This window comes from Odontesthes bonariensis, chromosome 7, assembly GCF_027942865.1.
Source record: "Odontesthes bonariensis isolate fOdoBon6 chromosome 7, fOdoBon6.hap1, whole genome shotgun sequence".
Classification (NCBI taxonomy): Eukaryota; Metazoa; Chordata; class Actinopteri; order Atheriniformes; family Atherinopsidae; genus Odontesthes; species Odontesthes bonariensis.
This window is the reverse complement of record NC_134512.1, coordinates 9,748,594-9,763,213: the sequence shown is the minus strand read 5'-3', so window position 1 is coordinate 9,763,213 and position 14,620 is coordinate 9,748,594. Positions and strand designations below refer to the sequence as shown.

Here is a 14,620-nt window from a genome sequence, read left to right as displayed (position 1 = left end):
GCGAATTGTAGTTTATCAGTCTACGAGATTAGTTTAAGAAATTTAGTATTTGATAGAATTTGAAAAAATTTGATAAATTCTCTGTTTGTTGTTTGTTTGTTTTATTTGTCAATTGAGTTATGATCAATATTCATGTAGCTTTAAAATGTGTCAGTCCAACGGAGGCGGTACTAACATCGGTTCAGTCTTGTTTTGGTCCGTACTGATTTAATGTTACACCACAAAACATGCAGTGGTGATTCTGTGACCGCTGTGATATAAATCTGTCATTCATGACTTTAAATTGCCTTTATGGCTGTAAATGTGACACAGCACTAAAATAGAGGGGCTGGGGGTGTTATAGTCATGGCTCGGGTTGTGAAAGTGTTTCGGACTCTTCGGAATCACTGGAAGAAGTCCACATTTGCAGTGTGCGTCCTGTCCTACGGAGGATACTGGCTGTACGGGAAACACTGGTAGGTTTCTCAGCTGTTAGAAATGACCATTGGAAGAATGAAGGTCTGTTCGTATGTCTTAGATTTTGTTTCTTGTACTTCATTAGTGACAATATTCTGCGCAGGGAGGCTTGCGAGTTGGCCAGGGTAAGATTTTCTTCACACATTGTCAACCAAAGACGAACACGTTTTTAATGGAATGTCGTCCTAACCATCATTACTCTGTTAGGAATTTGGACGTCATCAGATTGCACCACAGGAGTTGCTGAAGAAAGCAACCGTGATATTGAACCCTGCAGCTTGCAGTGGGTAAGAAGAAGTCAAAGCTGTTACTGGAACATATAACATATCTTTCTCAAAAACTAATGAACACACTTTTCCGTTTCACGTTTCCATAGGAAAGCCAACAACTTATTTGAAAAGAATGCTGCTCCTATTTTACATCTGGCTGGTGTGGAGATTACAGTTGTTAAGGTATTGTTAACAAATTTATTGTATTCGTTTTCTTAGTTTCTCTGAGGGGGTTCATAAAACATGACAGGTTCATGTGTTCCTCCACAGACAGAATATGAAGGCCAGGCAAAAAAATTTATGGAGTTTATGGAACAAACAGACATGTTGATCGTGGCTGGAGGAGATGGCACGTTGCAGGAAGTCATCACAGGTTTACTTCGAAGGCCAGATCAAGTAGGTTTAATACAGGAGTGTTTTTTTCATTCATTGATTGACATTGCTGGTATTTAGTTTATCAGTAAGTGTAAGATGAGAGTACAAGTAAGTTTTCTGATAACAGGGCACCTTCAGTAATACTCCGATTGGATTCATTCCGCTTGGTTCTCATAATTCCTTGAGTCCAAGTCTTCACCTCAACAGTGACAACAAGGTCAAGTAAGTTACTTGTGAATATCATACCTGAACCTCACAGAGAATCCCACGATAAGCAGCACTGTTTAATATGGTAAATGTATTTTTCAGAGACATTACATCTGCCACACTCTCCATTCTGAAAGGAGAGACTGTCCCTCTGGATGTGCTACAAATCAAAGTGAGAAACTGGTTTGGTTTGCTCCACATAGCCCGATAGACATCAACAGCATGACTGTCTCTGATTTATCGGTCATATTTACAGTTAGCTTCTTCTTTCACTGTTTGCTTTCACTAAATTTACGCTTACTACTTTCCTCATCAAAATGAACGGTAAAATAAACTCTCCTTGAAGATTATTGCTATGCTTTTACATCAAGCTGATCATTTGGGTTTTAAGTCTTGGAAATCAATTTAACTTGAAGTGTATCTGTGGGTTTGGTTCTTGTAGGGAGAAACGGAGCAGCCGGTCTTTGCTCTGATGGGACTGCGTTGGGGTGCTTTTAGAGATGTGGCAGCAACCATCAGCAAGTAAGATTACTCACACTGTAATAATAACTACAGGATTAGCAGTAAATAGGGCTGCACAAAATATAGAACATTCATTGTAAGGACAATATTGTCAAGAAATTATGACTCGAAATACTGCACAGGTACTGTAATGTGGGCTGCATTCCCCTTAGAAGAAGTTCTGCTTTTGTTCATGTTATACAACTAACCAACAAGTTGAGGTGCAACAAGTGAGATTATCATCATATCCTGAAGTGTTTGTTTACATAGAAGTATATCAAAATAATCAACTATGATATCACAGGCTGATATTGTGCAGCTCTAATAGTAAACGATAAGAGTTAACCATACAATTTCCACACAGATTTTGGTACCTTGGACCACTGAAGACGAATGCAGCACATTGGTTTAGCACTCTGAGGGTAAGGTTTGTCGTCTTCCTTAAACACGATGGTGACATAGCAACGTATCTTTAGGCTGTATATTATTTGATGCTAATGTACTTAAATGTACTGTTGTGCATATTTTTCTAGGAGTGGCCTCTGGTCCGGGACATCTCAGTATCATACTTGGCTCCCAGCCTTCGGCCACCTGACCTGCCCCCTCAGAAGCCCCCCAGGCCAAACCTGCTCTACCGCATCATCCGCAGACTCAAGAACCACTGGAATCCACCAGTTGAAGGTGAGTGAATGTAACTGTATTGGTGCTTGAAGTTTGGAGAATAACAACACACAGTATTGTTTTTAATCCTATTTTGGGTGTGTGTTTGCTTAGAGCCTCCAAAAGTGGAGGAGCCAGAGAAATGGGTGGAGCAGCAGCTGACATCATTAGAGCTCTACATTCAAACGCACAACAAAAACCCAGTGGAGAGGGTCAGTTCAGGAGTTATTGGATATTTGTAACCTTATTTTTATATTGTAAAACTCTGTCACTGTTCTTATAAATTCATGACGCTCTCCATTTGGGGTTCATGCATCTTATTTTCTGATTTTTGCCCTCTTTTCATTTAATTTTTTCAGCGCTTGAATGACTCGCTGATGATCTGTGCAGAGCCTGACGACTTCACTGTGAGCGAGTTCATCACTGTTGGGTTTGTATTTGCAGCTTTTGTTAGACTTTTTTACAAAGAATGATAAATTATTTGAAATTTACATGAATTGAAGTAATTATTATAAACGTTCTTCATCTTAGGAGTAAAAAAGAAGAGGACCCAGCATTGTTCACTAAAAACTCCACAAAACTTGAAGCTAGTGCGTGTCAATTAAAGCTGCCAGAGGTAAGAAGTCCTTTTAATGATTTTTGATTTAAATTCTCTGAATGGCAGCAGATCAGTTTTGTCTTGACTTTTTCCTGCAGGGTACCTCTGGCTTCTACAACATCGACAATGAGGAGTTTGAGGCCATGCCTGTAGAGATAAGGCTGTTGCCAAGGAAACTACGCTTCTTCATCAGTGCAGAGCGCAGAGAGCAGCTCCTCTCAGAGCCACAGTGATGGATAAACGAAAAGCCAGAAAGAAGACAAGAGCAACAGGGCAAAAACTGATTTTGAGAAAAACATCTGAAGCAATCAAGCCCAGAATTCATCTTAAGAGGGGATTTTACTTCCCCAGCAGTTGGTTTAAGCAGGTTTTTTTACTATGTGTAAACATGTAATATTAAGTTGGAGTTATTTTAATCAAGTGCAAAGAGAATTACATTAAATATTCTTGTATATTAGAGGACCAAGGATGCTTTTCTAAGAATGTAACCCATTTGCAGGATGTCTTACAGACGGGTGTTAAGTTTACTGAACGGTTTACTTATTGTCATCACATTTGAACTTGGTCAATAAAGGTAATGTCTGTCCAGTTGAATGCAACCCTCATTGAACTAGTGTGGCATTTATGAAAGCATTAAACAGATGGCTAGTTTAGATGATGAGTAAAAGAGAAATGACAGTAAAAGATGAAGCCTTTTTTAAACTTATTCAAAAATGATTAGAAGTTGTGCTCACTGACAGAAGGGGCATTAAAGGAGACATGAGTGTTTAAGGTTTAGGTGTATGTTGATCAATTAATTAAAAGTAAAATAAAAAGGATGCAATCTGAACGTGTTCCAGCAGCTTGGATCAGGATTTTTGGCTCACTGCTTGGCAAGGCTGCGTCTGATCTGACAGATGGTGTGGACAGCAAATCTGAAGGATTAAGCTGGTGGCAATGCTGCAGGCCCCTTATCATATTTGGCTGCTTCGGAAAGCACTAATGGATGCTCAAGGTGCTGATTTTGTTTGATCATTTGGTGGAAAATGTATGCTGGAAATATCAACAGAGTTCATTTCAGGGGTGGAATGTGAGTTTAAAGTTATATTTATTCAACAGCTGAGTTTAGCAGTTACAGCATATGATTTGTCGTATATTTGTCTGTATATTCTTAAACTCCACTTGTGTTGTTCTCTAAACTTGATAGAAAGACAACCATCTTATGTTCGAGGCCAGTTATAATTGAAAATTTACCAGAACATCCATGTGTTTGGACTTTGGGTGGAAGAGAAAACCCTCACGGGCACAAGATAAACTCCAGAACACACCGAAACGCCGGCACTTGTCAACTGGTATGACCAGAACTTGTTATGGGGCAATATTGATAATATCTGCCCATCATTCTAAAACCCACTCTATTCCCATTATCTGTGATTGTGCTGTGTTAAAGAGATGTGAATTAGTCATTTATTTCTATAATGCGGGAGGACTCAGAGAAGTTCCCACAAAGCAGCTGGGAGGTATCTTAACTTCCCTACGTTCCTCCCTGAGTATTAACTTTCCTCAAACACTCTTGAATTTGGAACATCATACTTAAGCCCTGATAATCATTAGGGTTCATTTTACGGACTTTAAAAAAGGGTTAGGGTTAGGATTAAATCAAGCCACTGATTTAATCAATACAGCTGTTCACAGGCAGAGTTCTATTGGTCTTGATTAGGGATCTAAGCCTTCAAAGTCAGTCACCCTTGTAAAAAAGTTCAAACAAACATACCAGCTATATCAGTTAAATGCCACTTACACATCAAGTTTCGGCTCTAACATAATAGACAGTATGTGACTTTACATTAGAGCATTCTTATCATACAGGAGGTGGTTTTAAATATTGTCTTTTGATGTCACGACCATGCAGGCTCTTACATTTTTGTAAGCAGTCCACATCGGCTTTGCTGGGATTTGAAGATCAAGAAATTCTCAACTCATTGCACGCAGAGTTAACGTGCACCACTGGCTACAAGATGAGTCATCAACATTTTTTAAATTGTTTCGTTGGATTTGACATTAAGATGACCTAAAGTGCACGGCGTGATTGCAAAAAAAGAAAAGAAAAAAAAGAAAATATATATATATGTATATATAGAATTTTATTTCATGAATACTTAAAGGTGCCAGATGTGCATGGCAATTCTGCTGCATCCAGATGGTCCTGAAAGCTGTTTCGCAGTTTAAAAAAAAAAAAAAAAAAAAAAGTGTTCAGAGAGCAGCAGGGGATTAGGTAACACTTAAACAGGATAAACATTTTATTGTTTTACAATGGCAGTACAGTGAAACTGACAGTTGCTCATGCAATTGGGTTGTGTACATAACTGACATCACTTACAGTGTTTCACATTGGTAGAGGTGAAGACTTGTCTGCTATTTTGTGTATACTCCTGATTTACAATACAATCAAGAAGAAAACTAACACCACTTAGAAGAGTTGCGGCACGTGTGCAATACTTTAGCTGTCTTTGACATTCAGTAGAGTGACGCTGTACAAACAATTAGTTTAGCGAATGCTGGTACACATTTGTGAAGGTTTCCACAAAGAAGGCATTTTATACAGTGGCGTGTGTACATTCCCTTTCACATTTAACAAACACCTGTAAAGCAAACGCTGTTAGAGGAAAGAGATTACATCCGTGGACAAGTTAACTGAGAAGGTCCACACAAACATTAAGATCATACAGAAGTGTGAAGGACAACATCATTAATCTTTTAGCAGATAAAGCTGACCTAAAAACAGAAAGGATACATGTTTCTTTGCTGTAAGTTTGAGAAAGTCCCATTTTTTAAGGCCCCATTGTAAGAATAAAGCTTAACTGCCCCTTTTTTTCATATATATATATATATATATATATATGTATAACACTTAGTGCATTTTATTCATACATTTGTTTTTTCCTTTTAACAAACCAAGAAAGTGTCATGGAGGGTCACATCCAAACACAGATCAAGCTATAAACAGCTTGATCTGTGCATATTGTACATCTGTACACATTGTATAACAGTCCCTAAATCAGTAGTTTTCAACCTGGGGATTTGCCCCACATCACTGTTTTTGGAATACGACAATGTAAAAAAACATCGTTATGGATACTAAATATTGACGATTGAATTGAGAAAGCATGTTTAGAAAAATACTTTGAGCTTGTTTTGTAAGGAGTGGGGCATGTTAAAGCTGAGAAAAACTTCTTCAAATTTACTGAAGGCCAGGCAAAAAAAAGAAAGAAAGAAAGAAAGAAGGAAAATCAGCCTCATGTGTTCCAGCATGGAATTATCAATGTGATTGGCAACATGATGGATGAACTAAAAGCACTCTGCCAGCAGCATTCATCAGACACTGTTGGCCCATTTCTAAAGCAGGATTTACTCAATGAGACTGTGATGAAAGGCCTGAGGGAAACCTTCAGCTGGAACAGATGGGGTCTTTTCACTCAACCTGCCCTTAGAGGAGGAGTTAGAGCTTCTGCTTCAGCTCTTGTAAGGACATCAACAGATCTCATAAAAAAAAAAAGGAATAAATAAAACAAAAAGGTCTTTGTCCACACAGACAAGCAAAGCGGATCTTTTTGTAGCCTCCTTGTTGATCAGCTACAAACAGCTCCATCGAGGACTCTTCATTAAAAAGGATTAGGCTCCGTAAACACCGACAGCCTGTCTCCGCACCGTAAATACCACTTGGCTCACAGTAAATCATAAACACAGCATGTAAAAAGTTACAGTAAAGCATGACTGTGTGCATCGGAAAATAGTTCTGTGGCGGACAGGGTGCAGCATTCATGATAAGTGTTACAGAATCACATTCACTAAAATATGTCCTTCACCAAATGAAAAGCCAGAACATATAAGAATGCCCCCATTGCCCATATTTTGAGAAATGCAGAGAAAAAAGATGAGATCTAGCTTATGTTGAAAGTGCATAAAGCTTAGCGTTTAAAACAGGCTTCCCCCTCTTGTTCAGTTTCATATTAGTTTATATTAATAATAATATAAGAAAAAGGTGACCCACCCAGCATTTAGTTTTACCTCAACTCTTGCTTAACTTTATAAAAGAAACAGTACAAACTGAACTGTGTGAGGCTGAACATACTCTTATAAGATAAAAATGATACCTTCAACACATCCCTCATATTGCTTCCTTTTTTTTTTTTTTAAAGGCAAATTAAGTGGTCAAAAAGCTTTCATTTTACCATTTCTTAGGAGTAGATTTACCAGAGCAAGGAAAAACATACAAGTACGGGGTTACGGCAGAAGTTTTGAGTGCGTCTGATTTTCCAGTAAAAGGTCATTGGAGCACACACATTTGTTTCCTGTGGTAGAGCCTTTCCAAATATAGCTATTATTCTCACAACACTAAAGCTGCTTGAGTGTGAAAGTGTCAGTCAATCAATCATCCTATTGCGAAGACTTTTTATATTTTTATCTAGTGCTGCAGCCCTGACAACATTAGCCAGAGGTAAAGTCAAACACAATATTTCTGACAAAAACAGTACTCAGTGGGTGAAAATGTGAATGTCTGTAAGAACTCACTGATGCTCCGCAGCACTGTCTGATAACCAGCTGTTTATCAGCCACTGGGACCCAGTGCGCTGTGGGGTGTCTCCACAAGTAAAGGAGACACACAAAGGGGAAAGGGACACCCAAGGGGGGACAGCGGACATCGATGAGGATCCATGATGGAGGCAGTGTCTTCAGTGTCTTTGTGTGTGGGCCTTGTAGCACAAATAATCCTGTGTCTTCCACGTTTCCCCAGAGCACGAGAGCTCAGGGACAGCAAAGATTGTCAATGACGATTGTGACATCGATGCCATACACCTCCAGCAGGTCGAGAAGAAAGGAGCGGTCACCCTGGGGATCCAGCCCCATGGCCCTCACATGCTCAGCGGTGAGGATGGGATCAGTGCTACCTGCCACCTCAGACAGGGTCTGAAAGATGCGATTATTAAGCTCCATGAAGAACCTAGGACAACATTCAAGACAAAAGCAGCAGTATACATTAAAATAACTGCTGAAATCATCATGAAGAATAAAATCAAGCAGAACTGACAATAGTATTGTTCTTCTTTAACACACTGTAATGTGTGAGGATGACTCAAAGTAAATTTCCAGTTAGTCAAGGACTCACAGAATGAAGAGATCCTCTTCATTTGACGTGCAGTCTTCATCCACCTCCTGAGAGTACAGAAGCATTTGCCTGGGAGGAAAAAAAAGTCATTATTTCATCTAAATAAAAACTATTAGCTGATTAAATGTAATTCCTAGAGTCATTTCCAGCTCAGTACACACACAAAAAAAGGTTTCATTCTTTTCATTTCTGATTCGTAAGTCAATGCAATCGCTAAGGCATCCCAATTCTAAAATCAGGCTCTGTTTATTTTACAGTGAAGAGGAATCTTGATTATCTTTTCTCACTCTGCTCTCTTTTCTCTCCATGTATATATATAACATTATTGAATTGAACAGTAACTTTACAGTGCCGTGAGATGACTTTTGCCACTGTATGAATGAAACTTAACTGAATTGAAACTGAAAACACGAGTGGGGAATTGAAATTTTGAAAGGATATATTCCACCGTTTATTCACTTAATACACAAATTGACTGTGTGGTGTTGAGAATGGAATTCGGACCGTTAATGTACCTCTGTTCACTCAGTTTTCTGTACTTCTCCTTATCTGCTGCATTGAGTCTGAGCAAAGGCTGCAAATGGCTTCTGTGAGTCTTCACGTTCTGATTATCAATGTAGACGTCATACAGCTTCTTCTTCTCCTCAAAAATCTTCTCTGTGGTACCTTAAAAAACATGAGAGCATGTTCATATATACTTATATCATTTCTATTGTTAAATAAAAGTAAATGAACCATTCATGGTCCAGTGAAGCGTCACTCACAAGCAACGTATGACAGCTCTGTTTCCAGGGCACTGATGTCCGCTATGTTGACGTAGAAGAAAGGCCGTAGTTCAGGCACAGAAACCCCAATACCAGGTATAGAAACATTAGCCAGGCAGCAACAGCAGTACACTGAGGGAACAGAGGAAAATATTGAATAAAATGTCTGCATGGAGTAGACTGCTACGTCCTGCACACTAATATCAATGAAAAGGGTGGAAGCTGGAGTATACAAGCTGAAGCTGCTCACCCCTGTAGCAGACCACACCAACAGGCGGAGGGGAGAAGATGAGGAGACGTTTCCGAAGCAACGCAAACTTCCACAGCACCATAATCTGCTCCCCGAAAAACTGGATGAACTGAGACATGCAGCCAGCCGGGTGTGTGATCTGCAGGGATGAAGCGGTGACAAATGTGGTCTTTTGTTGTTAGCGTTGTTTCACAGCACTCACAACTGTCAGTGATATGACTGGGCTCTGGTGCTTTCTGACCTTCATTTCTGGGTGCATGCAGCGGTTTATATTGGTGACACTCCAAGTCGGACAAGCGGTGACCAGACCGTTTCCCGTTGGGGGGAGAACAGCCTTCTTATCCTCGTAAAAAGCTTCTAGTGGAGAATACTGGCCAGGACACTGCAGCTGGTGCCTACAAGACAAGGAAATAAACAACACAAGCAGTTGTGAGTCGTTCAAGTCTTGTACCTTTGCATTACTGAACAGACTAATCTTGCTTTTATAAAATATGTCTAATTCAGTTTTGAGCTTTCTACAGATTCAACATCTCTCCATATTGCTCACCGATGAAGGCACATCCTGCTAAGTGTTTTTTCAAAGGTAAACTGCTGTAGCTTGCATCTCAAATTATTAACTGAAACACTCTATATTATACACATGGATGGGTAGTAAAACAACAGACCTTTGATCACAGATGTAAGAAAAGCCCTCCACTTATCCTACTGTGGACTGAGACACTCAGACCAAAAGGAAAGCAATTCAACTAGAAATCATGCAGATGTCACTTGTACTGTGTATCTGTGCATTTGGTAGATATTTTGCATACGTTAATGGTAATTTGTTCCATTCTGCATATTTCACATCTCCTCATGGTTGTTTTGCATCTCTGCTCACTTTGTGTCGCATCTTTTTGTTTATACTTCATTTTTGTCATTTTCCTTCTTTTGTTGACTCAGTGCGTGTATTTGTGGCCATTTCTTTTCATTTAGCTCAGTTTGACTCACATATTGGCCCCTTAACATCTATTCATATCCATTTGGCATCTTTTGTAACCACTATCGTATGTCTGTCTCTTTGAGGTTACGTTGCATGTTTTTGTGGTTGTTTCTTTTTCATATGATTTAAAGATTGCTTTCATTTGTAGCCCAATTTTAGTAGTTGAGTCTGCTTGTTTTGTGCCATTTTGTGGCTCATGTGTGTCTCTCTGAATCAGTTTATGCTAGTTCTATGTCTCATTTAAGTACATTTGTATTTTTTGTAGCCATTTCATGTCTTTTTCTGATTATTTTGCATTTTAAGTTCACGTTTTGTCACACATTTCTGGTTATTTTCTATTTTTCTTGTAGCCTTTCTGCATCTCCTTTAGGCCATTGCATGTAAAATTATGATAATTCTATATCGTCTGTCATTTGTCCCTCATCATTTTACAATTCTTCATTTACATTTTTTTTGCATCTTGATTTGGCTGTTTTATGTCTCTTTCTGGGAAATACTTTATCTTTGTGGCCCCTGTGCCTTTACTCTGTAAGCCTGTTCATTTGTCTGGCAGTGGGCCTGCGTGGAGTTTTCATTGTGTATTCAGCATCATCAATCATTATTAAATTAATTTCAGATTGTTCTTGGCTAGTAACTCTCACTTGTCCTTAAAATGCATCCTGGAGTTTGAGGTCTGATGTATCACAGAAATAATCATTTTCTGTTTGAACTCAATCATTCAACACTGACCCAACCGATTCCTCCCACTTTTTAGGTGTCCGTTTGCCACTGATCCGAACAGCTCTCAAACTGTAAACTAGACTGTAAACTACTAAGATTGAGGCATTCTTTAGTTGTTTTTGTAACTTGCAACTAGAGCTTTGTCATATCGATATCTAGTCAGTGAGAGTTAAAGGTTGTTATGAAATGACTGAAGCAGAGGAACAAGCCTATAGAAGAGAGACTCAAGATTTCTTCAAGCTCTTTGTTTGGACTCCATAAAAAAAAAAAAATCTGCATGTCAGTGGGTTCTTGTGACAAAAACTGCAACTAACTGGGACTCTGAGTTCATGTTTAATGGATGAGAACAATTTAGACAAAGAAGCAAGGATAGGAAGTAGGCACATAACAAAGAAACGTGCAAAGAGAGGTGGGTGAGACACAAACAGCAAATTCAAACAGGCTGGTGTATAAATGGAAATCTCGAGGCTCAAAATAAAATGCAACAACACACGCAGCTTGCCTTACCTGACTTGATTCTCCAGAAAGTGCATGTAACGGTAAAGCAGAGTGTAGGAAGGAGACAGAATTCCAACAGACTTCATCCTCGCTCCTCGCTCCAGCTCACTCTCCACAGGCATGTTAGCAAAACAGGCCAGCCCGAAGTAACTGCCTTTACGGAAATAGCTATCCAGAGGCAAAGCAAACACCAAGAATAAATACAGAGACACTGGATTTCTGACGGGGACAGAGAGTAGACTCACAGGAGTACGTACATGAAGTCATTAGTGATCCGATGGGAACCGCTGGCCATTGACTTGAATTCAACTCCGTCTAGGTTGATGTCATGAGGTAGGCACCACTCTACCATGTTCCCTACAATTCAGACAAATACACACAAAATAAACCAGGAAGTCACTTCCCCCATACTTACACTACTTTCATCCTAGCTACTTCCTCAAATTCTGGATGTTACTCATGTACTAGCAAGAGGTCAGGGACTGACTCAGCCTCTGTAACTACCCCTTGATCTTTATATCTGGTTTGTTTTAAAACTATAGACATTTCAGCTGAATCTTAAATGACCTTTAATAGGATGAATTCACCTTAAGGCAACCAGGGTTTAGTTAGGAAAATCTTGGATAGTTCAAATGTTGTTGTTTTTTTTCTTTCTTTTGGCAAACAGTCATTAATGAGTGCAGATTATCATTCCACTTCGGTTTTAATATTGGAAATCTATGATAAATCTGCTCAATAGAATGGATTATAGCGCATAGAAGTTAGAAGACATCACATGTTAATCATTACTAGTTCAAGCATGATAAGTCTGCTCAATATAATGGATTATAGCGCATAGAAGTTAGAAGACATCACATGTTAATCATTACTAGTTCATGCAGAGGAATGTGAACATGAGAGAAAAGGAAGATAAGATCATCGCTGCAGTCAGCTTCCTCACCTGATCTTGTATCAAAAGTAACCACAAACACAGCTACGATCTGATCTTTTTCTTCCCATTGATCCCTCCCTGTGATGCCGGGGAAGGGAACGATACGATCTGAACCGAGAGGCTCCGGGCGATCACACCCGTGCCCTGAGAACTCCGTTCGCGGGCGGCTTGGGCTTCTGTCCCCGCTTGCAACGACAGCTGTTACGCTCCGAGTCGGGCTGCAGGTGATAGCGGTGGGGATGTTGGTGGCGACGGTGCTGCTGCTCCACCCAGTACCAGCCGCAGTGTCTGTCTGTGGACGCTTCCCAGCCGACTGCGAACTTTTCTCCACCACGGTGCCTTCATCTCGAGGCGGTGTCTGGGCCGCTTGGTTCGGATCGGGCGGTGGGATCTCCTCCCAGTCCAAAAGCGGAGCTCGATCCGATTGCTCCACCATGGTGCTGCAGCCTCCGACGACACAGAGGGGAGATAAATGACACGAAGCTCCGGTGTGCAATAGTTTTGAGCGAGCTAAACACGCCGCTGGAGCCGGATCATGCTTTCCTGCTGCTGGCGGGGTTGTTTTCTACGTATTTGTAAGCGTGTCACATCCACTGACGGACTCCTTTTCCTCCTCCTGTCTCACTGTTGTGATGACGTAGCTGACTTCCGCCCACGTGTCTATATTACTATTTTATATAGTGACCTAATTTCGTCAGGGGCAGTTTATTTTGCATTTTAAGATCACGTATAACTGAGTTTACACTCCATGTTTGTCTCAAATGTGACTCTAATGTAGTACTTTGACATTGCTTCAATGTTCTTCAAAACCACTTTAAATGTTAATTTGCACCTCTTTTGTACGAATCCATCACTTTTCATACATATTTTATAGTCCGTGTCTCTATGCTGAAGCCCGGTACAAGCTGTTTTATCCAATTGGAAACGACTTTACGGAGCAAGTCGACCAATCAGAGGCCGAGACTTCCTGACCCGGTGGTGTCATTTATTTAAACAGGAAGTCTTTTACATATATGGCGCGAAATTCAAGCGTGTTAGTGGTGGTGATGCGTACGGAGACCTGTTCGTGAGTAAACGTGTAGATTAAATTTACAGTACACTGTAAACGTTTTGTGCCAATCTTTCTTTATATTTTCTTCAAAGGAGCCACACTTTTTTTGATGTCTTTTAAAGTGGTCTTGGGTAATATTTGTCCAGGCTTTCTGAAGGTCATTCAATATATTTTCATGTGACATGGCTGCTTTTACTCTTATTTTCAGCCCAGTTTCTTTTGTTTAAGGCATCTACTGTAAGGGATGACGACCCCCAGTCTTGTGTCCACAGAGACAACTTTGCGTGTAACCTTTTGAAAATAGTTTTTCCAGACACTACAAGCAGCCTGTTTTTAGAGACAGTTTTGTTCCCATACATTTAGTTGAATCTATGAAAAAACGCCAAAGGTAACAGTCTGACACCCATAAACTTGTATTTTTGCACCAAAACTATCCCTTCAGTTGATCCAACTACTGTTGGCCGAAGCCTTATAAGGTCTCCATAGAAAGGTGGCTGTCAAGAAGCCATTATTAAGGAAGGGAAACGGGGAGAAAATGCTGAGGTATGCCAAATGACACAAGGACTGGACTGACAATCAGTGCCAACAGGTCTTATGCAGGGGTGAATCCAGCCAACATCCAAAGACGAGCTTTAAAATGTCCTTCAAGAAGCCCAAAGAACTATTCCTGAAGACCACTTAATGAAATTACGAGAAAAAAGCTTGTTTGAGAAGGTTCAAAAGTTGGTTATATGAAATACTGAATTTCAAGCTCATTCATTCTTTGTTTACTGGACAGTGTAAACATTAATGAATGAGTGGTGGCTCAAGACTTTTGAACAGTACTTTGTGTAAAACCAATTTTGAGCATCCAGCTGCGTCTGAAAATGGCACAACTGGGCTGGTTTGTTACTTTTTATCTGCACTGTCTGCTGCTGCAATAATGTACTTAAATATCAGAACATAAATTGATTAAAAAAAAATATATATTGACTAATAACTAGTTTCACATTCTGGTTTTTGGAAGCCTATGGGAAGAATAAGTTCTGGTTTCTCACAGTGTACACATGTAGACCCACTAGCTGAGATGTTGGGAGACCTGTTGCATCCATAATCTTCCCAAACAGCTTTTAATACAGGCCTCATAATCCAATATAGCATCAATGCTCACATTAAAACACTACAGAATTTGTGCTGTCAGGTTTAGGATCTAGCATTATAAAGGAAACCTTTCCC

At 39.9% G+C, this 14,620-nt stretch overlaps 2 protein-coding genes across 2 annotated transcripts; one reads left to right on the top strand and one right to left on the bottom strand.

Moving 5' to 3' along the window:
• Window positions 1–217: 217 nt before the first annotated feature.
• Window positions 218–3,862, top strand: agk (acylglycerol kinase). The gene is made up of 14 exons (XM_075470911.1): window positions 218–455; window positions 542–581; window positions 664–743; window positions 833–908; window positions 996–1,121; window positions 1,228–1,322; window positions 1,410–1,479; window positions 1,750–1,829; window positions 2,173–2,230; window positions 2,342–2,489; window positions 2,583–2,680; window positions 2,828–2,898; window positions 3,000–3,084; window positions 3,165–3,862. The coding sequence occupies exons 1-14, from the start codon at window positions 346–348 to the stop codon at window positions 3,297–3,299; spliced, it is 1,272 nt and encodes a 423-aa protein (XP_075327026.1). The 5' UTR covers window positions 218–345; the 3' UTR covers window positions 3,300–3,862.
• Window positions 3,863–5,939: 2,077 nt separating this feature from the next.
• Window positions 5,940–12,982, bottom strand: dennd11 (DENN domain containing 11). Its single transcript, XM_075469382.1, has 9 exons — window positions 12,364–12,982; window positions 11,681–11,780; window positions 11,433–11,591; window positions 9,468–9,621; window positions 9,227–9,365; window positions 8,977–9,108; window positions 8,728–8,878; window positions 8,213–8,281; window positions 5,940–8,047 (listed from the first exon to the last, which is right to left on the bottom strand). The coding sequence occupies exons 1-9, from the start codon at window positions 12,788–12,790 to the stop codon at window positions 7,852–7,854; spliced, it is 1,527 nt and encodes a 508-aa protein (XP_075325497.1). The 5' UTR covers window positions 12,791–12,982; the 3' UTR covers window positions 5,940–7,851.
• Window positions 12,983–14,620: the final 1,638 nt, after the last annotated feature.